At 38.8% G+C, this 21,477-nt stretch overlaps 1 protein-coding gene across 3 annotated transcripts; it reads left to right on the top strand.

Annotated features, from left to right (window-relative positions):
* Positions 1-1,253: 1,253 nt before the first annotated feature.
* LOC115783066 (6-phosphofructo-2-kinase/fructose-2,6-bisphosphatase 2-like) lies at positions 1,254-20,200 on the top strand. Of its 3 annotated transcripts, XM_030733705.1 has the most exons (17): positions 1,254-1,390; positions 2,073-2,205; positions 3,054-3,179; positions 3,478-3,574; positions 3,784-3,850; positions 3,943-4,017; positions 4,374-4,430; positions 4,537-4,661; positions 5,205-5,412; positions 8,181-8,327; positions 8,689-8,793; positions 9,303-9,432; positions 12,653-12,715; positions 12,799-12,863; positions 14,908-15,108; positions 17,431-17,517; positions 19,108-20,200. In XM_030733705.1, the coding sequence occupies exons 2-16, from the start codon at positions 2,136-2,138 to the stop codon at positions 17,482-17,484; spliced, it is 1,590 nt and encodes a 529-aa protein (XP_030589565.1). In that variant the 5' UTR covers positions 1,254-1,390; positions 2,073-2,135; the 3' UTR covers positions 17,485-17,517; positions 19,108-20,200. The 3 variants fall into 3 exon arrangements, with proteins under 3 accessions (XP_030589565.1, XP_030589567.1, XP_030589566.1); XM_030733707.1 differs by lacking the exon at positions 14,908-15,108; XM_030733706.1 differs by lacking the exon at positions 14,908-15,108 and having other exon boundaries at positions 17,431-20,200.
* The last annotated feature ends 1,277 nt before the right edge of the window (positions 20,201-21,477 follow it).

The following is a 21,477-nucleotide window of genomic DNA, read 5'->3' as shown; positions in this document are numbered from 1 at the left end:
AAAAACAGCCATTTTCAAGGGCTCAAAATTAAGCAGGCAAAACTAACATAATTTTAAATATAAGCATTGTTTTTAATACTTGGATGATACTTGGATTTGCAGTCAGTGGCTATCCAAAGTCTAGAACCCATGGACATCACCAAATGTTTCCTCCTTTGAGATGCTGTGACAAGCCTTTACTGCAGCCACTATCAGCTGCTGCTTGTTTGTGGGTCTCTGCATTTACTCTTAAAACTAATGACTGAAAAGCATGCTCTATTGGGTTGAGATCCCATGACTTGGCCATTGAAGTCAAGGTTTGAAGTCATTGAAACTCTTGCTTTTGCTCTGTGAAACACTGTCTGTTCAGCTTTGCAGCATTTGGCTGAATCTGAGCAGAGAGTACATACAGTCCTGTACACTTCAAGATCCACCCTACTACTTCTACCAGCAGTCACATCATCAACAAACACAAGTGACCTGTTTCCACTGGCAGCCCTGTCGTCTCCATGGCATCAGCTGTGATGTCATCGAGACAAGACCGGTGCTGCCAACAAGTACAACTATCAAGCAAACAATTCAGCATGAAGCGGGACGCTGAGAAAACAAGCAAGATGTTGATGGACTATTTGATTGAACCAATCAAGAAAGCCATCAGTCAATCCATAGTGGAATCAGTTAAGGACTCATTAAGAATGAATTTGAAAATATGGTCGATAATAATAAGAATAAGAATAAGAATAAGAATAAGAATAAGAATAAGAATAAGAATAAGAATAAGAATAAGAATAAGAATAAGAATAAGAATAATAAAAGTATGGTGATGTGTAGGACATTTTAAGATGTATAAGAGCAGCATTCAAGACACAATTGCCTTATTAGCAATTGTGCCCATGACACTGAAAACACTTATAAAGTTGTAAGGGACATAATTAAAGAAAAATCTTAAATCTTAAAGCTGAAATTCTGTACTTCATTCACATTATTAATATTTTTAGTTTTCTCCATTTCACCCTGACAAATATCCTCTCAGTAGCCTATCACTGTTTTCCTTTAACATAGTAAGACTTTTATTTTAGTTACTGTAAGCAAATTATAGCAAAGTAATTAAGTCAAATTAAGGAGCTCATTGACTGACAATGTGCAGGCTGAAGCTTTATCCTTTTTACATAGCATATTCTAAATGGCAACACTTTCATAAATAAATGTAAGTCCCATATTTTATTTTGAAAATCGTAACCTGAAACCTCTTCCTTGACAGCAGCGCTGAACATCCGGTATCAGGAAATGAGGAGGAGGAGCTAAAAACGTCCGAGAAGAAAAGGAACCGTCTCCAGTGTCGTAGTACGTCAACTGATGACACCACTGTGAAAAAGGAAACAAAACGAAACAAATCTCTGTGTTTTTTTCGGTAAGTTTATCCTTTTTTTTTTTTTTTGGCCTTATCGCAGCTTTTCTGCAACGGTGTTTTTCTTCTTAAACGACACGATATTCAAGTGAAATCAGAAGTGATGAACTTCGCAGGCCAAGGGCAGCCGGAGCTGTACCTGTTTGACAGGGTGACACTGGTACAACTTCTGCTCTCATGATTTTACATATCCTGTTGCCGCGAAATTGTCCTGCGATAATATCAGAAAGGCTGAACTGAGTATCAGTCTGCAGCTCTGACTTAAACTTAACTATCTTGAGATTTGTAGCTTATAAGCATCACTAATCATATATTTGGCAGGAGGATTTTTTTTATTGCATGGATCTGAGAATAATTGAAGTAGTTAGTTATCACAGTAAGAAGCATAGACATAATAGACATTCGTGACAGAAAATCATTCAGCTGTTATATTTATTTATAACAATCCTGATTTAATGTTTCCAGCTTCTGTAATGTGGATATTTGTTTGTTCTTTTAGTTTTCTGTGATATTAAACTGAGTATTCGTTTTGAAGTATTGGTCAGAGTGGGACAAAACAAGGCATTAGAACGCATCCACTGTTTTCTCCTGACAAGACCACAGAATAATCAATAAATGAGTCCATATAAAAAAAATTAGTCTAACAGTGTCTAATAATGTATTTTGTCTGGCATTTTTTCACCAGTGACCAGAGCTCCCTGACCGAGACCATTCGTGACAGGACAGCAGGGCACACTTCAGACACATCATGGCTGCCAGGCAGCAGAGACCTGTGGCTGCTTCAGACAGCTTAGCGAGGGCCAATGAGAAGAAGTGCTGTAAGTGGATGCCTTTCTTTCTGGGATTTTTAAGATGCAGTGTGAAAATGAGAGGTGTAACCTGCCCTCTATTAACAACTGAACTATGTAAACCCTAACTATTATGTTATTGAACTTGAATTATGGTATGCCACATGTAAAGAAAGATGATAAGGTTTCAGCATCCATATATTTTAAATGTCAGTACAAATAATGACTGCACCCTCTGCCATTAATAGTATCCATACACTGTGTGGGAGTGCTTGTAAAGGCAGATGCTAAAAATGCCTTTAAAAGGGCAGTGACACTGTAAATGAGCAACTCTGTAAAAATGTCAGCGAGCTGAGCTTTATTTTAACTTCATAGTCTGGCTTTAATATGGAATCTTTAATCTGGAATGTGGGTTGGTGCCTAAAGTAGGAATTCAACTAAAAGTTGAAGAGATCTGCTGTGAGAAACTCCAGTCATGTCTGTTCTTGCCAGAGAATGTCTTTCACAAACACTGATGGAAAAGCAAGGAGGAAAAAAAAAAAAAATCTGAATTTTTTCCATTTCATGCTCCAGCAAACAAGGTTATGCTGTAGTGTAGAAACATTAACCTGCAGCAGAGAGATGATGATGGTATGAAGGAAAATAAATGTTAGTGAACTTTGCAGAGGTGACATTTTATTATCACAGTACCCTCCCACTCCTTGCTGTCATTGTATACAGTACATATACCTGCCCTTTCATTTTGTAGGGAGTATTTTAGAGGGGGACAGGCTGGTCTCAAAATGTCTTTGAATGCTTAATAACAGAAATTTATGGTTGTGTGTATGTGTGCACCTGAATGATTTTCTTTTTGTTTTTTGTACTTATGCAAACTGCAGCTTGGGCTTCCTACATGACCAATTCTCCAACTGTGATAGTGATGATTGGGTTGCCCGCTAGGGGGAAAACCTACATGTCCAAGAAGCTCACACGTTACCTCAACTGGATTGGAGTGCCAACAAAGGGTCAGTAACTACACAATATCTGTTTCAGTTTCATGTACAAAGTCACACATCATTTCACAGGAAAAAAAATAGTTAAACCAGCAAAAATATCCATCCATCTAATAACAATCTTGGGCTTAAGACCAATGATCTAATTTGTAGTTGTCTTTATCAACATCCATTAAGACATTGCTGCGCTTGTTGACGTTCACTAATGCTTTAATGCATATGGAATGCAGCAGAGCTGGTTTGGCAGACACATTCTTTTTTACGTTGTTTTACTGTCTCTCTCTGACGCTCTTCTTTTGTTGCTTTGCAGTTTTTAACCTTGGAGTTTACAGGAGAACTGCAGTAAAGTCATACAAGTCCTATGACTTCTTCAGACATGACAATAAAGAAGCAATGGAAATTAGAAAGTGAGTAAATGAAATCCTCTTTGTATACGAACCTGCTTTCATGGTTACTTTCTTTGCATGTAGGGCAGCCATGTAAATGCCTCTGTTGAGCTGCATTGTGTTTGATTAGGAAATGGTGGCACAACAATTACAGTACATCACGTGTTGATGATAACATTTATTAACTAGTGCTTTGATTTCCTGCTTATTTTTCTTGTGTTTTTCCACAGGCAGTGTGCCATAGTGGCACTCCAAGATGTAAAGACCTATCTGAATGAGGAGGGAGGACAGATTGCTGTAAGGATGCAAAAAAAAATTGAACATTGTTTTTTGTTAATAAATATAAAGCACAGTCTGATTTACGTTTGGTGCTCCATGTTGTGTTTCAGGTTTTTGATGCCACCAACACCACCAGAGAGAGGAGGGACCTCATCCTTAATTTTGCAAAAGATAATGCATATAAGGTTAGAGTTGCACTGATAACTGATGAATAATGAGGGAATGATGAATTCTGATCACCACCCTTCTGTTGACAGATTCGGGTAATATAAAGAGGTGTATAATGCAGGCCTTTTCTCTGGAAAAACAAATTTAATTCAGAGCCAGTTTCCAAGAAGCAGAGCTCAGATATTCATAATACCCCAAAGTTCTCAAATCTTCATGACTGGACAGGCTGAACATTCTTTTATGAAAGGTTTCAGTGCCTTTTCAAAACTGTACATCAGACAGTTGACACTTTGCACTGCAGCCATTTGAAAATGTAATCGCAGCCATTTTACAAATTACACTTTGTCCTGATTATGCATTTCTCTTTTGTCAGGTGTTTTTTGTTGAATCAATATGTGATGATCCAGATGTCATTGCTGAAAACATTATGGTAAATAGTACATTTGTGTTTTTTGTCTTTAAGTATTGACACACTTAGCTCCCTAAAGTAATAAAGCTCATGATATGTCATCTCTGTAAATGTCTCCTTCACAAAGGAAGTGAAGGTGTCCAGCCCAGATTATCCTGAGAGGGACAGAGAAAGCATCATGGAGGATTTCCTAAAGAGAATTGAATGTTATAAAGTGACCTACCAACCTTTAGATCCAGACGAACATGACAAGTAAGAAGACGACAATTAGTTGTATTGTTTAATGCTCTTCAAATTTAAAATAATATTGTTAATGTTGTATTAATGGAGTTTAAAGTCAAGGTTGATTATGCAGATATTATATGTAAAACAGCATGCACCTGCAGAAGTCGTCCAGAAGATGGAAACAGAAACTCATTTGTAGTGCAAACCAGTGATTCAGAGATCATTACTTTCTGAGCTCCTTCTGACTTGCCTTATAGCAAGTGGTTTGTTTAAAGTCTCTGATAATTATAATATTATTATAATTATATAATAATATTTTTAAAATTTTATTGATTTCACTGAGACAAAGATCATTTAGTTTACTTTTGACTGGAATAAGCAATTAGAATTGTGGATCTTTTTACTGCTTCTCACCGCTCATGACCTTGTTGATAAGCTACTGACACAGTGTATTTAGACGATAACAAAAGTACAAGATATGCCTTCTTTGCCCTTGATTTTTACTGGCCTGAGATTCATACGTCTGTGTGATTCACTCATTGTTATATTTTATTGTTATCTGCCCTACAGGAGCCTGTCCTTCATCCAGGTCATGAATGTTGGCCGTCGTTTCTTAGTCAACAGGGTGCAGGATTACATCCAAAGCAAGATAGTCTACTACCTCATGAACATCCACATCCACTCCCACTCCATCTACCTCTGTCGACATGGAGAGAGCCATCACAATATAGAAGGACGCATAGGGGGCGACTCTGAACTGTCAGAGAGAGGAAAAGAGGTGCTCTAGTAATTTTTTTTTTCTCTTGTTACCAATCTCATCCAACTCTCCAAAACACCCATATTTATGTTTTAATTTCAATGTTAATACCAACAGGTTAGGGTAATGGGTAGTCCAGCTCTGGCTAATCTCACCTTTAAAACTCACTAATGAAAATTGAAGTGTGAAGGGTGACTAAAAAGGTTCTGGGAGAAGGGCCTCTAACTCAAAAATCTTACCTCATTTAAATTTGGCTGAACCCCTACTAAGATGATCTTCTCGTTCAACTCTGTAAAGTTTTCAGTATGGCTGAAAGTCCTATTATGACAGCCTGACAGTCCCATTATGTCCTCTTTTACTTGTGTGATGTGTGCTGGATCTCTTCTAGTGTGTCAACAACATCCTTTACTTTGATTTTTAGCTGAGCTGTTTCGAAGAAAAAGTCAAGGTATTGTCGTAGCCTTGGCGTCGGTGGCATCGGCAGCGTCTGTTCCACAAAAACTTTAACGTTGGCCATGACTTGAGAATAATGTGACCCAGGATGTTCAAATTCACTCCATAGATGCATCTACTAAAGACCTTTCAGACCTCACCCTGTCTCTGAGGGAGAGCCCAGCCACCCTTAAGAGGCGACTCATTTCCACTGCTTGTATCCGCGATCTGATTCTTTCGAACACTACCCAGAGCTTGTGGCTATAGGTGGGGGTAGGAATGTAGATCGACTTGTAAATTGTCAGCTTCACTGTCATGCTCAGTTTCTCTTTACCACACCAAGCTGGTACAGCCACATCAACCTATCTGTCAATCTCCCACTCCACTCTCCCCCCTCTTGTGAACAAAACCCTGAGATAGTCAAACTCCTCCATTGGGGTAGGAACTCATCCCTGACATGGAGTTTTCTGGCTTAAGACCATGGGCTCAGACTTCAAGGTGCCGAATCTTATCCCAGCTGTTTCACACTCTGCAAACTACTGTAGTGCACGCTGGAGCTCACTGCCTGACGAGGCCAGAAGAACCAGAGAACGTGATCCTGGGTCCACAAAAGGGGAAACCCGCCACCATTTGGCTGTGCCTAGAAATTTTACCCATAAAAAGGGCAGCCCTGGCTGAGTCGAAGTCTCACCGGGTACAGGTCTGACTTACTATTGGCAATGCAAACCAAGCTGTCGCTCTGACTCCTTCCTCAGCTTGATGGCTCCCTTCATCTCTGGTATATACCGTCTGGTTCAGGGGTTACCACCATGATGGGCATCAACCACCTTGTGGCCACAGCTCTGTACAGCAGCCAGGGCAATGGAGGAACACGGTCCACTTAACCGCTTAACACAGGGCCATCACCTGTTACCAGCTTTCAACAGCCTTTAACACAGAGTGTATCACTGCCGACATGTTTGTGTAAGCGCACTTTTAATTACTGTAATTACGTGACAGTTTGTCCTATTGGGAAAATTCAAACGGTTCCTGAAAGCTGAGGAATTGCGCTTCACAAGCCAACAGAGGGTTATTATGGTAATTATTGCCGGAAGTCCGTTAACAGTGGGACATTTGAAATACGTTGTGTTGGTGGCGACGTGTTCGTTGTTGAAGGGTTAAACTCAATTGCCCCAACTTCCCTTGAAATGCTGTTGAAGGTATGCCAGAGGTTGGAATTTTGCAGACCAGGTCCTCTGCCAGATGCTTCCAACACACCCTCAATATATGTTTGGGTATGCCAGGTCTGTCAGTCATACCCCCCCACCACCTGATCCAACTCACCACCAGATGGTGATCAGTTGACAGTTCTGCTCCTCTCTTTACCCAGGTTTCCAAGACACATTACTGCAGGTCTGTTGATACGATTACAAAATTGATCACTGACCTGTGACCTCAACTGAACTGAACTCAACTTTATTTATAAAGCACTTTAAAATCAAATGCAGTTGGCCAAAGTGCTGTACACAACTAAGGACAAACAAGCAAAACACAGACATAAGATAAGGAAACAATTAGGGCCAATTAGACCTAGGGCATTTTGGTGCCAAGTGCACTTGTGGACATCGATATGCATGTACGTTGGTGTCCATTATGGGCAAACTGTGGTTAGCACAGAACCTCTCCAGGTCGCACTGTCATTGCCTGTGTGAGTCTTGAAATCTTCAAGCAGGACAGTAGAGTCCCCAGCAAGAGCACCATCAAGCACCTCACCCATAAGCCCAACCTGAAGGCACAGAGAAGTAACCATCTTGTCCAAACCAAACAAACCAGGGGGGCTTACTGGGGTTCCAAGGTGGGGCCCATCCAGGGCAGGGTAGCCATGTCCCTTGATTTTCTTTTTTTTCTTTTTTTCATCTTCATAATGTTTTTTTTTTTTTTCTGAATCGCTCCGGAGACCCTCCTGGGACCACATAGCTCAGGTGGGTGTGCAGATCCCTCCACCGCTACAAGGTGGCAACTGAAGGAGGGGCATTGTTGGGAAATTACAGAACACAAAATGTAAATTGTCAGAATGGAACTTGCAGAGAGTGATTTAAAAGCAGCCCCTGGGCTGCAAGCTCGAATTCAACATTTACAGTGCCAGTCAAAAGTTTGGACACACTTACCCAAATGAGTAAGTGCGAGGATCTTCTTGTCAGTTGAAGGGGGGAACCTCCATGCCTTGGTGGTATTGATTCTAATGGGCCTGCTGCTGGAACTTGTAAAATACAGTTCAACTCAACATGGGAAGAACTGCTTTATAGTGAGCTCTTAAACATATGTTTTTTTTTTTTGTTTTCTTTCTTTCTTTTTTTTTAATTTGCTGTCTTTGACAGTTTGCAGCAGCACTGAAGGGATTTGTGGAAGAACATAAATTGTTGGACCTGAAAGTTTGGACCAGCCAGCTAAGACGGACCATTCAGACAGCAGAGGAGCTGGGTGTTCCCTATGAGCAGTGGAAGATCCTCAATGAAATAGATGCTGTAGGTCTTTTGAAATACTATATATATATATATATATATATATATATATACACATACACATACACATACACTTACACACACACACACACACACACACACACACACACACACACACACACACACACACACACACACACACACATATATAATATACACTTTTGTTGAACTTCCTAAATTACAGCTGAAAGTCTGCACTTTAATGACATCTTGATTGTTTGCTTTAAAATCCACTGTGATGGTGTACAGAGATGAAACTACAACAAATGTGTTTCGCGTGTGAACCTAAGGACCTAACTGTATCTATATGGACAGACATAGTTAAACCATGATAAGTATCAACGTTTATTACTTTGTGTTTCAGGGAGTGTGTGAAGAGATGACCTATAAGATGATTGAGGAAAAATACCCAGAGGAGTATGCTATGAGAGACCGGGACAAGTATCATTACCGCTACCCTGGAGGAGAGGTAAAAGGTTTCATTTTATCCCAGAGTGATGTTTGACCTGCCATATATTACTACTGTGAGTGTGTCGAGTTTGTGCAACTGTCTTTAAATTTCAAGTTTTTTCTTCTCTTTTTGTCATTCATTCATCATAAAGTGGATGACAGAGGAATGCAGATGAATCATTTACCAGAAAAGCAGAAGTTAAACAGTTGTCAGCAACTAGAGTAGTTTGTACAGCTACAGTACATATGGAGAAACACAAGATTTTATGCTGAGCTATATAGAAATATGATGATTTCACATTGGAGAGGAGCATAGAATTCAGACAGATCAGCTGTAATAATGCCAAGTTCATCATCACTAATAACCTTGAGTAATAATAAAAAGGGGAAAAAGAAAAGAATCGTAAGCACATGGCAAAATTAGATCTTGAAATAGTCAGAGGGTCTTTTTATGTAACAGACTGACATGTAAAACTTTAATGAACCTCTGCCACTCAACTTTATGTGTAAACATTCCTCTCTCCTCAGTCCTACCAAGACCTGGTTCAGCGACTGGAGCCAGTGATCATGGAGCTGGAGCGACAGGGTAACGTGCTGGTCATCTGTCATCAAGCTGTGATGCGCTGCTTGCTCGCCTATTTCCTGGACAAAGGCGCAGGTGACGTGCTCAGAAATATGATATGCTAAGACCTTCAGAAATCTAAGACACTGTCTTAGATTACAGGTTTACATTACTGAGGCATCCGAAACCAATGGCAAAAAAATAGTGCTTGAACAAAAAAGCTTAGAAAAAGGTGTCAAGATGCAGCTAAATAAAAAAAAAATGTGTCTGTTAAACATGCTAGAGAAATATTCATTATCACAACAAATTTTCCCTGATAAATATTTCATAAGCACTTATTCATACAAGTTAGTAGAAGTACACTAAATGAACCAGGTAAGTGCAACTTTACCTGTTCAGAAGCAGTTTCCAAAGCACTTACTATTTTTGATTTTTTTTTCATTGCATGAATGAATGTACAGCTGTGTCAAAGGGCACACAGGCACAGGTTTATGGTTCAAAAAGTGGATTTTACTTTACCCACATACTGTACATCATAAAAAAATTAAGTAAGCTAAACAGAACCCTACGCAAAATGACTGCTTATAAATGGGGGAAATAAAAGGGGGAAATCCAGAGGGACAGTTACTAACTTAAAAACAAAGACACCCCATTCCTCCATGCTGTCAAAGGAGATGGTTTCATTCCACTTATTAGGCCTTTGTATTTCAGCCAGCTGCACTCTCAAACTCCTCTTTTGTTTAACCAAAAAGGACTGGATTCATGTAGCTCATAAGGCAGAAAAAGTCATTAATGCAACTGATATTAACCAGTGAGAAAACAAGGTCAACCAAATGTGCAGATCATTATTTAGACTACAGTCTAGTGTCATAAAATGTGTCAAAACTAAACAAGCTAGATCTGTGTAGTGCAACTCCAGTGAATACAACAAAAATGTACTTAAATGTGGTACACTAATGATGTAATGATGTGGGAGACTGTGAAACCATAAAAACTGATTTTGTATATTGAATGTAGTATGGCTGAATATGACAAAAGTGTTATTTTAGCTGTGTTATTGTGGGCACGGCCCTCACAGGCTGAGCAGTGAAATGAGAACTGCACATAAAAGACAGAAGGTGTTTTCGGAACCATAAATTACTGCAGTGTGAGCGCACATCTAGTTTTAGCACTAACAATATGTCTGTTCCATTTTAAGTAAAATGTTTTTTTTTTGCTTTGTTTTTTTTAAAGTCCTGCACACTTTAAAACAAGCACAACTCCTCAAACCCTGCCCAGTGTGGATATCTTAAGTCATCCACAGAGGGCACTCAGGCTATTCCATCCACATACTTTAGTACTCAGGTGCAACTCATGCTCGTTGATTGTCATTTGCTGTTTTACAAACGTCAGCCAACTGTGTGCTATTAATAAGTGTATCTGTAATTCATATAACAAGATTAGGCTTAGGCTTAGGTGAGTAGCTTGTTAGGTGGATGTTGTGTCCACCCATCATGTGTTTCTATGCCCAAAGAGCCTCTAAGGATAAGGCAGTTTTAACTGCATTATACTGTATATTAAGCTGTGTCTCAGTACAGTAAGCACGGTGGATATTATGTGACAAGGCAGAATCACTGACGGAAATATTTTAACCAAATTTAATAGTGAATAACAGTGAAACAATGAATTATTCAGTTTGACATTCTTTTTGTGATTGTGTCTTTTTAATGCCACCACGTGGGGGTATCAAGGCCACAAATTTTCAGATGTCAAACGTTGAATTTTTTACTTTTGCTGCATGGATAACTTTTAATCTTATAAAATTTTATACATGTAGCAACAAAAAAAAAAAGGTTACGGAAAAATACAGATTGTTTCCAGATTAGTCAAAATTTAACATATGACGAGCGTCTGCTACACTTGACCCAGTGAAGAGAACACCACTTTTTGCAGACTACTCTGTTTTTAGGATATGTCGGGGATGATTTGTTTGAAAGTACAGTCATGTACCTAAGGATGTCCTGAGTTATTTCTGCAGAGATTCAGATTCAAGTATGTCTGGAAAAAGTGATGTAAATAAGTGACGTACTTCTTGATTGCTGCGGTTCTCTTCAGTGTTTGGAAAATAAACAGATCAGACAGATGGTATCAGCAGTGCTAGGAAGTAGGGCTTACAGTATTCTATCAATTATTCTGTCGAGTAATTGGATAATAAATACTTTTGTCTTATTAATGAGCAATAGTAAATATTCAAAATAGAAAAAACACAGGTCTTTTAAAATGAACTGCTAATTGGTTTCCATCTTAGAAATTGCAATTGCAGTTTTTAATAGTTTAACTGCATACCTCTGTCAGAAAAAATGAAACCCTTTGACTGTATTTATGTCCCATATTAAAAATCATATTTAAAAAAATAAAATCTAAAAATACAAAAGAGTCGTGTCAAAATGAGGTATACATGCAACCTAAAATAAGGCATAAAATAAAAAAAGCCTTTACTTTGTCCCCTCAGAAAGCTTTCTTACATTAAGAGTGTGTGTGTGTGTGTGTGTGTGTGTGTGTGTGTGTGTGTGTGACTGTGCTAGTGAAAGAGTGAATGTGTGGCTGTTAGCCTTTAAAGCAGCATGTGGTGACTACAATGAAGTAAAGGAGGGAGCATATCACCATTCTTAGAACTGCGGTTTATCCTGTACTTTGACGCAACCTTTCTTTCCCGAGTTGCTGTCCAATGCGTTCGTCAGAGTGTGATTGTGTGTAGACAGAAAGCACTCCAGTGTAGAAAAAGTGCTTGTATGAATGGGTGAATGAGGCATGTTCTACTCTACTTGAGCACTTTGAGTGCTCGAGTAGAAAAGCACTATATAAGAACCAGTCCATTTACCATTTACATTTGCAGTGAAGAACCTGGAAAGGGACGATGCATTTCAGTCATTATGTACAGAAAGCTTCATTATGCAGTTCATTGCATGATGTAAGCATTACTTTTGGAAAATAATTACTTCAAATTCAGTGCTATAATTGGGCATGGCCAGTCAGCAGAGGAAGTGGTCACTGTTGCAAGATCTGTTTAAAGGGTCAGCCACAGTCTGAATGCAGAAACCAAAGTGTGGGTGCTGCTATGACTGGTTTGTGCCCCACTGCACGCCCACCCATGAGACATAGAGCAGAGTTTACAACAATATGCACTGTACCTAATAAAGCACAATGCAAGCTGCCCGCAGGCCTGCCATTCCAGCCATGAGAGAGAAATCCACAAACATTTAAGAGAATACAAAAAAAGCATGGCTGGGTGAAACCACAGTAATCTCACTAGTCATTTTTATTCATGTTGGCACAGATGACCTACCCTACTTGAAGTGCCCCCTACACACTGTCCTAAAACTCACCCCTGTGGCTTATGGTAAGTCCCTACTTTGTTTGTAACTCAAAATCGTCACTTGTTTTTGTTTCTTTGTTGTAATGTATTTTGGTTCCCTCTTATAGGTTGTAAAGTAGACATGTTTGACCTGAAGGTGGAGGCTGTCAACACTCACAGGGACAGACCATTAGTAAGTGTTTGGCTTTTTTTTTTTTTTTAATTAATATGTTGTGTGTCATACATGTGGTCAGTTTTCTCTGAAACTTTCATTATTCACCCTCTTCTGTCACGTGTGTTTCCATAGTATGCATCCTGAAGGATCAGTCACAACTGTTCTAACCAGCGCTATTTTAACAGTTATTCTTTGAAATAATTGTTTCTCATCCTGGAAAACGCTTTCGGAAATACACTTGTAATTTCTAGCCAACAGTTAGATGGGAAGATTTATATCAGTCATTTCTGATTTAATCTAGAAAGGAAGCAGCGGAAAAAACAGCTCGCACATGTTTATCCTAAGTTATGTACACTCACCGGTCACTTTATTAGGTTGCTAGTACACCTTTCTAGAATCGGGTTGGACCCCCTTTTACTTTCAGAACTGGCCCAAAGGGTGCCAAGGAAATATCCCTCACACCATCACGCCACCAGCAACCTGAACTGTTCCTGCAAGGCAGGATGGATCCATGCTTTTATGCTGTTGACATCAAATTCTGCCACTACCACCCAAATGTCACAGCAGTTGACTCATCACAGCTGACTGATCAGGCAGTGTTTTTCCAGCCTTCTACTGTCCAATTTTGATTTGTGAATTGTAGCCTTAGTTTTCAGTGGCACCAAGTGAGGTCTTCTGCTGCTGTAGCCAATCTGCTTCAAGAGTTTGTGTGTTAACTGTACAGAGATGCTCTTCTGCGTATCTTCATTGTAACTAGCAGTTATTTTAGCTACTGTTGCTTTCCTATTGGCTCAGAGCAGTCTGGCCATTCTCCCCTGGCATCAACAAGGCAACGATGCTTGGTTTGAACTTCAGCAGGCTGTCTTGAGCATTTCTACATGCCTGAATGTATAGTTGTGCTGCCATGTCGCTGACTGATTAGATGTTTGTATTAACGAGCAGCTAACAGTTTTAATAAAGTGGCCAGTGATAGTTAATTATTGTTCCTGTTTTTCTAATGTAATGTGTGAGACCATTTCTTGATCAGGTGCAATGAGTCCTGGAGTCTTGTCTTTATTGTGCCGGTACTGTTATTCCAGGAAGTTACTACCCAGGCAAGAACATATTTATACAATTCTTACAAGAGAGCACTTACTTTCTTATTTGGACACATTTTGTCTCTTGTGGGAGATGGGTCAGTGCAAAAGGTCCTCCACCTCTCTCTGTCCATTTGTGGTTGGTTCCAGGTGGAGGGTGGCTCCTTGGTGGCTCCTTGGCAGTTCCCTTTCTCAGATGTTTTTATTGCTGGCCTCAGAGATTCCTTTAAAGGGTCTGTCTGGTAGTGCTCCTTTATGAAGCGTGTGCCTCATCAGCCCCACTACTTCTTCTTCAGCAGGTAGTTGGTGGGTTGCCTGCCACAGATTGGTGTGTCTTTCTTTTCTGTATTTTTTGTAGCTCTTGGGTAGTACTCTCTTTTTTCACCAAACACATTTAAATAATTTCTTCTACTAATGTCAACTAGGTATAGAAATCGCAGAACGCAAGTCTTTGGTAAATTATGTGTGAGGTACATTATTAACTCTGGTTCTGCTTTAACAAATATCCGTTAATGTATGGGGAAATACATTCAAACTTGTTTATGTACTTAAACACCTTTCTCCCTACCAGGAGTTTCCATTTAGAAACTGACCTTTATACTGTGTGAGTCACAGTATCACAGAAAAAAGTAGTTTTGAAGAAATAAATCAGGACGTCCCCCTGTAACACTAATTTCCTAATCAGTTATCTCCATATCTGCTTTCTGCCTGTGGAGCTTGCGCTGATTAATTACAAGTGTTTAAACCCTGAGTGTGGAGACAAAGTGGGTGTTAACACATAAACAAGTTTTCCGAGAAACCACTTGTTAACTGTGGCAAGAAATATCATGTCCCCTGAGATGACGTTGACAATGGTTTTCCTGTTTGTGGTGGTTTGTGTCAGTGGCTGTTTTTCCCAAACATGGGACACGGATTTAAGACTAAGGAGAGGTTTAATTGTAGCATAAAAGTCAGTCCACCTTCTCTGTTTGTTCTTTTCTGAGCAGAATAAAGGCCGAGCAAACACCATGCCACCAGCTTTCCATCGGAGAAACAGCTTCACACCAATGTCCAGCAAAGACCAGATTAAACGACCTCGTCTTTACAGTGTGGGGAACCATTCAAATGCCCATATGTTCCAGGCCCCTACTTTACCCAGCATACAGTTTTCTGAGGCATCTGAAGGGTCAGAATTGGTGCAAAGTGAGGTCAGTGTGTGTCACATGTGAGACTGAGGTTATAAGTCAGCTTGTATGGATGAATATATATATAAATATTATATATTCATAGAGACCTCTGAAACTAAGGGCAACCAAATGTTACCAAATGAGTCAGAAATGTATTAGAATAAACAAAATGACTGTTAGTTAATTAAACTAATAGAAATCTTTATGCTTTTGATTCGTTTAGGGGAAAAAACACCACCAATCAGATGATTAACTTTAATTCATTTACCACATATCCCTCAGTTTCTCATTAATTCTCAGTTGCTTTGTGTTTATATTGTTTTAGGCACGCATTTATTAAGTGACCCATTTCAATTTTCTCAAGCAACATTTCCTATTTTTGGTGTGCTGTTTGACAAATGGATGGCATGATGGGGTGTTTATGTGGACTTGGCTGTTTGCGGTGATGCTAAAATTACCAAAAAAAAAAAAAAAAAAAAACCCAAACAAAAAAAACCCCAATGTGTGTGTTATTTTTATCTATCCTTTACTTGGCCCTGCTGAACTGGCACTGAAGAAAGTTTTTTAACTGGAACGCCAACAGTAACAAAGTTGCCTTGCTTGTAGCAAAAAAGTTTCAACACACTGCACAGTCAGGTTCATTTGAAAAACGGAGACAACACAAAGCCTCAGCAGGCTCAAATTTGGAGGACATCCTTGCTTTTTTTTTTTAACTTGTACAAGAAGGTAAATGTGAAGACAACACAGCTGCCCTTGAACAATTAGCAAAGCTTCATATAGCAAATGGAAACTGAACTAACACTTAAAACTCAAGTGATTCATTTTGAAAAGTTATTAACTGAATAGCAACATACAGTAAAATATGATGAATGAGAAACAAACTCAGACACACTTAACCAGCTTTATGCACACTCTGGACAATCCAGTGACGTGCGGTGAGGGTCGTGACTGGTGAGGCACTGACGTCATCACATCAGATTTACAAACATATAGCTTATTCACCATTTGATTGGCAACAGTTGTTTTGTTTAACATTAACATAGTCTGAAGCAAACCTTTTAGCTCCGGTGTTGGTCTTCCTTTAATTATTATCTTCTGCTTCGATTGAAAGTCCAGTTTAGAAAATTCTTTCAGTTGAGTTATGTAATCTTCCATGTTGAACATAAGGCCAAGCAACAGGAAAAACTAACTGGCCTTGCTAACTGTTTATGGTAGCTTGCCGCCGAGGAGTCGTAGAGTCCCTGGGATCACCAGCGCCCCCTACCATGAGGCACGAGAACTGCGTGCCTCACCTAGTGTCTCTTCGCAGCAGTTTCATGATCGCTCAACACAAGAATGCATTACACACATACAGTTGTTAATGAAAAAAACAACAAAAAAAACTGTGCATTATATACACCAGCTAAAATATGGAAATTTAGTTCATATAGTAAAAGTGTTAGAACATTTTAATAGCCACATGCAAAGGGAAAGTAATCCGGTCTCACTGCATAGCATGCCAGCACAGTTAGTAGTCATTGGCAATGACTATACTGAGCCGCACCACGGATTGCGCAATCCGTGGTGCGGCTCGCCGGGCTGGTGCCTCACCGTTCGTCTCTTAGTATTTGACCGGCAAATGCGAAAATTCAGCGATTTTGAAAAAACTAATCTAAAAATGGTGTAGTTAAATGGAAAAGAACTTTAAAATACAAATCACTGAATGAATATAACCATTTAATTTATTTTTTAATTTTATATTTCCACGATGACAGGTGAGGCCGTGCCTCACCTGCCTCCCCTGACTGCACGTCACTGGGACAATCACTGGTCAGCGCATACAAAGATATGCCCACCTCATATATAACATGAAGGAGATTTATTATTGTCTTTATTTAAATAACTGAATTGAGGTTTAAATAAAACTATTCTGGATGTAAAAATGTACTTATTAACTGAATTTTTGACTGGTCTGATTTAAGTTTCACTGTTGTGTAGGTTTTGGGGCTGATGTATCACTTTAATGATCAGAGGCCAAATTAAAAGAAACTGTTATATTTTGTTCTCCATGTTCACAGATGTTTACAGCAAGCAAGCATTCAGTCACAAGGATTTTGGATGTTTAGACATAAACCTAAATTTTTCCAATGTTTTCGCTTGTGTTGTTGCCCAAAAAGTGCCCTTTATTAAAATTGCTGTGCTTCAAAAGCTGTAGTAGGACAGAAAATCAGTGTCTTACTCTAAGCTGTGACCTCAGATTTTAATATTAGTTCAAGTTCAGTCAGTGCCAGTCAAAATAAACTCCCTCATTCCTGTTTTGGTTAATGCAATCCACTTTCTTTCCCTTCCTTTTCCCTCCTGCAGGACTCTCTGAATGGTTTCACTGCTGCAGACACAGACGACTGTGTTCGGAGTTAAAAATAAAGACAGAAAAAAGAAGCTCATAAAGAGGTATTCATAATGCTCATCTTATCTATCACACTGAACATCTATATTCTGTGTACTTTACTGTATTATACACTCACCGGTCACTTCATTAGTTACACCTTGCTAGTGGCAGGTTGGATTGCCTTCAGAATGGCCTTGATTCATAGATTCAACAAGGTGCTGGAAACATTCCTCAGAGATTTTGGTCCATGTTGACATGACAGCATCAAACATGTTTCTGCAGATTTGTCAGCTGCACATCCATGATGCAAATCTCATATTCTGCCATCCTAAAGGTGCTTTTTTTATTGTATTGGTGACTGGAGGCCATTTGAGTACAGTGACCTCATGGTCATGTTCTAGAAACCAGTTTGAGATTATCTGAGCTTTGAGACATGGTGCACTATCCTGCTGGAAGCAAGATGGGTACACTGTGGTCATAAAGGGATGCACATGGTCAGCAACAATACTCAGGGAGGCTGTGGCATTTTATTAAAGGTCAGTTGTTACTAAGTGTTCCAAGAACAATATCCCCGCACACCATTACAACAACACCACCGGCCTGAAGTATTGATTCATGCTTTCACGTTGTTTCTGCAAACTGTGACCCTAACCATCCAAATGTCTCAGCAAAAATCAACACTCATCAAAAAAGCAACATATTTCCAGTCTTCTGTTTTCCAATTTTGGTGACCCTGAGCAAGTAAGTAATTCCATTTTGTTTATATACCATATTAAAACCAATGTGCTTTATAGTAAATAAATAAATAATAAGGGTTCCTAAAAATTCAGGTTACAGACATTCACACTATTTACATAAAATAACACAACAACAGTACCAACACTGGAGCAATGTGATCTCTCTTTTTTTGTCCTGGACAGTAGTAATCTGGCTGCAGCATTTTGGACTAATTGTAGATGAGCAGGAGATGACTGACTAACCCCGGTATACAGTGCATTCTAGTTGTCCAGTCTAGATGTAACAAAAGCATGCATAACCCTTTCCAGACTGTAGACTGAAGAAACCACTCTTGGCCACAGCGTGATTGTTTGTCCAATTTCAAATTTGTCAACGATCATCTCAAAATTTTTAACCTATGTTTTAATAAAGGCAATTAAAGAGCCAAGATTATCTTTCAACCTTTCAGTTAATGGTAAAAAACTGTGGGAAAGCAAATTTTATTTTAATCCAAAAAGCACTTTTTTGAGTTACACATCAACAAGACATTTTCACCTAGTGAGCTGGATACACTGGATATTTCCTCTTTTTTGGACTATTATCTGTAAACTCTAGAGATGGTTTTGTGTGGGAAAAATCCCAGTAGATCAGCATTTTCTGAAATACTCAGTCCAGCCTGTGTGTCACCAGCAACCATGTCACGTTCAAGGCCACTTAAATCATCTTTCTTCTTTATAAAGCTGACTGATTCTGATGCTCGGGTTGAACTTCAGCAGGTCATCTTGACCATGCCTGCATGCCTAAATGCATGGAGTTGCTGTCATGTGATTGATTGATATTTGCATCAACAAGCAGTTGCCCAGGTATACCTAACAATGTGACCAGTGAGTGTACTGTACTACTGTCTCATTGCTTAAATTTGCTGTTTTTCTCAGGCTTTGCTCCACAAGTCCAGGTCTGAGGACCAGCAGAAAGAAACCTAAAAAGCTTCAGCCATTATGTTTTTAAGCTTGAATTTAAAGTACTGTGTCTGTATAACCCTCTGCTCTGTCATTCTAAGTCTTTGGTTGTAGATTGTGCATGTCTGTGCATAAATGAACATATTGCCTTTTGTGATCCATTCAGATATACAAATCAAAGACATGTCACAGAGATACTCTGAAATCCATCCATTAGTTGCTACCATGTAACCATATAATGTAAATTACAGTCATTCTGTGCTGTATTAGTTGTTGAATGTGCTGACTGAAATGTATACCTCAAAAAGATCCATTTTCTTCAAATTTAGTGTAAGTGAGTGTCTTTCTTGAAGGAAGCCATGTACAGCCTAATTTTATGCTTAGATTGTTTCACTTTTTATTTAAAGGTCCCCTAGTGATGTGCGTTCTCCCTCTGACAACATGTAGTTATACATTTATTTTGAGGTGCAATTTAAGCATACGGAATTGCAATTTCGTTTTCAGAGGGCAGACGCAAGCTGTAAAAAGTAATGACGTGTTTTGTCTAGCCCTATAAAAACAAAAGCAGGAGCTACTGTGTGTTGACTTTAATCTATGGCAGTTATTTCATCCTCTCTCTTAAGATGCCTACTTTTTTTTGTATTTATGTTCTTCCATGTTCTTTGATGTACAGTCATGTCACTGTGATCATGTAAAGCTGCTCATATTTGAACTGCATAAAAATTGATGCAGTTTTTTAAAAAAAACCCCAAAGAGCTCACTTTTACAGCCGTATTTAATGTTCTGTTGGTTTGTAATGATTTAGTTTTTGTCAAAAGGAAAGCCAAATCAGAGACACTGTAGTGATACCTTTAGAGTATCCTTTAACCAATCGGCATAAATCACTCATTTGGAAAAGTGCCTTTATTTAAAGGAATATAGGCTGTGACACGGGAATTCAAATATATGATATGCAAGATTGTTTCCTTGAATTGAAAGAAACTGAATTGACAACACATTTGGATGTCTTTAAAATGAGCTTTAATGTAACTGCACACACATTTCACCAAATAAAGCTAACTTTACACTGTTTCTGCGCAGACTGTTGTTTGTATTTAAAACTACTTTGACTTGAAAATAAACTCTTTATTCCAGCAAAGAAATGTGTGTGTCGTCACTGGGAGTAGCCTTCCTGTCTGCTAAACTCCAGAGGCACACCTACAAAAAAGTCGAATGAGTGAGTGATCTAAGGACAAATCTAGATCTGTGATTGACATTTAAAGTGAAATGCGACATTTAAAAGTTACGAATACAAATTATCTGACGTCTTGGGTTTTGTGATGCATCGTTTGTTCTGCTTCTAATGATCATGAGGTTTTATACAAAAAAAAAAAGAATCTCTTTGCAGTGTATTAAGCTCTGAATTGTTTTTTGCTCTTATTTCAAATTATGTAGCCTGATTTGAATTTGATTAAAGATGCTGATTTTTTGTTGTTGTCATTATCATCTGCTGAGTGAGTCATCAGGGAAATGGAGGAGAAAAAAGAAAGTAAAATCAGTACTTCTGAGAAATGATGCTCATGTTGCTTTCATGCCTAAATAAGGCCTTGAATGAGTGGAATGAGATAAAAAGCTCTGGAGAACTTCCAACGCTGATTACAGAACAAAATATGCCAACTAGTTTATGCATAACAATTTAACTGGTTGAACATGGTTTGGGTCACAGAAAGACTTGATTTTCCCACAGCACTTTTTCTCTGCTTTCCCACTCGGTAACAATTTGTCTTATATGCTACATGTTGAGATTTTTACATCTTATATACAAGTCTTTTTATGACCTTGTGTCACAGACTGTGTGATTGTCTGCTTTAAGAGCCTTTTTTATCAAATAAATAAATAATTGTTATAGGCCTCAGGTGTGAAACTGTCCAGTTAAAACAAAATGCATTCATTAATTTATTGAAACATACACATATGTTTGCCAAGTATACATGGCAAAAACAGTAATTTCTTGAAGTAGTCTTTAGAATAGTTATCCAGGCTTCTCGAAGGACATCCAAAGCTCATCCTTAGATGTTGGCTACCTTTTCTTTCATTCTCTGTTAAGATGATGCCACACTGGTTCAGTAATGTTGAGGTCCAGACTCTGGAGAGGCCAGTCCATGACTGATGGTTCTTCACTCTGTGTTTTTCTATCCAGATGTGCATTCACATCTTTGGCAGAGTGTTTGGGATCATTGTCACTGTGAAAAATCAAACTGCTGTTGTTATTCCAGACTATTTTGCATTGTGTATCAAAAGTTGATGATACTTTTCTGCAACCATAAATCGAACAATTAGGATAAGATCTCCAATAACACTGGCTGA

This window comes from Archocentrus centrarchus, chromosome 7 (genome assembly GCF_007364275.1).
Source record: "Archocentrus centrarchus isolate MPI-CPG fArcCen1 chromosome 7, fArcCen1, whole genome shotgun sequence".
NCBI classification, from domain to species: Eukaryota; Metazoa; Chordata; class Actinopteri; order Cichliformes; family Cichlidae; genus Archocentrus; species Archocentrus centrarchus.
Note: the sequence above shows the minus strand (reverse complement) of the source record. Positions and strands in the feature narration are given on the sequence as shown.

Excerpts from the sequence above, each read along its gene's own strand:
- LOC115783066 (XM_030733705.1), top strand. The coding sequence starts at position 2,136 with ATGGCTGCCAGGCAGCAGAGACCTGTGGCTGCTTCAGACAGCTTAGCG. Across the intron at positions 5,413-8,180 it reads TGTCAGAGAGAGGAAAAGAG|TTTGCAGCAGCACTGAAGGG; the intron begins GTGCTCTAGTAA and ends TGTCTTTGACAG. Across the intron at positions 8,328-8,688 it reads TCCTCAATGAAATAGATGCT|GGAGTGTGTGAAGAGATGAC; the intron begins GTAGGTCTTTTG and ends TTTGTGTTTCAG.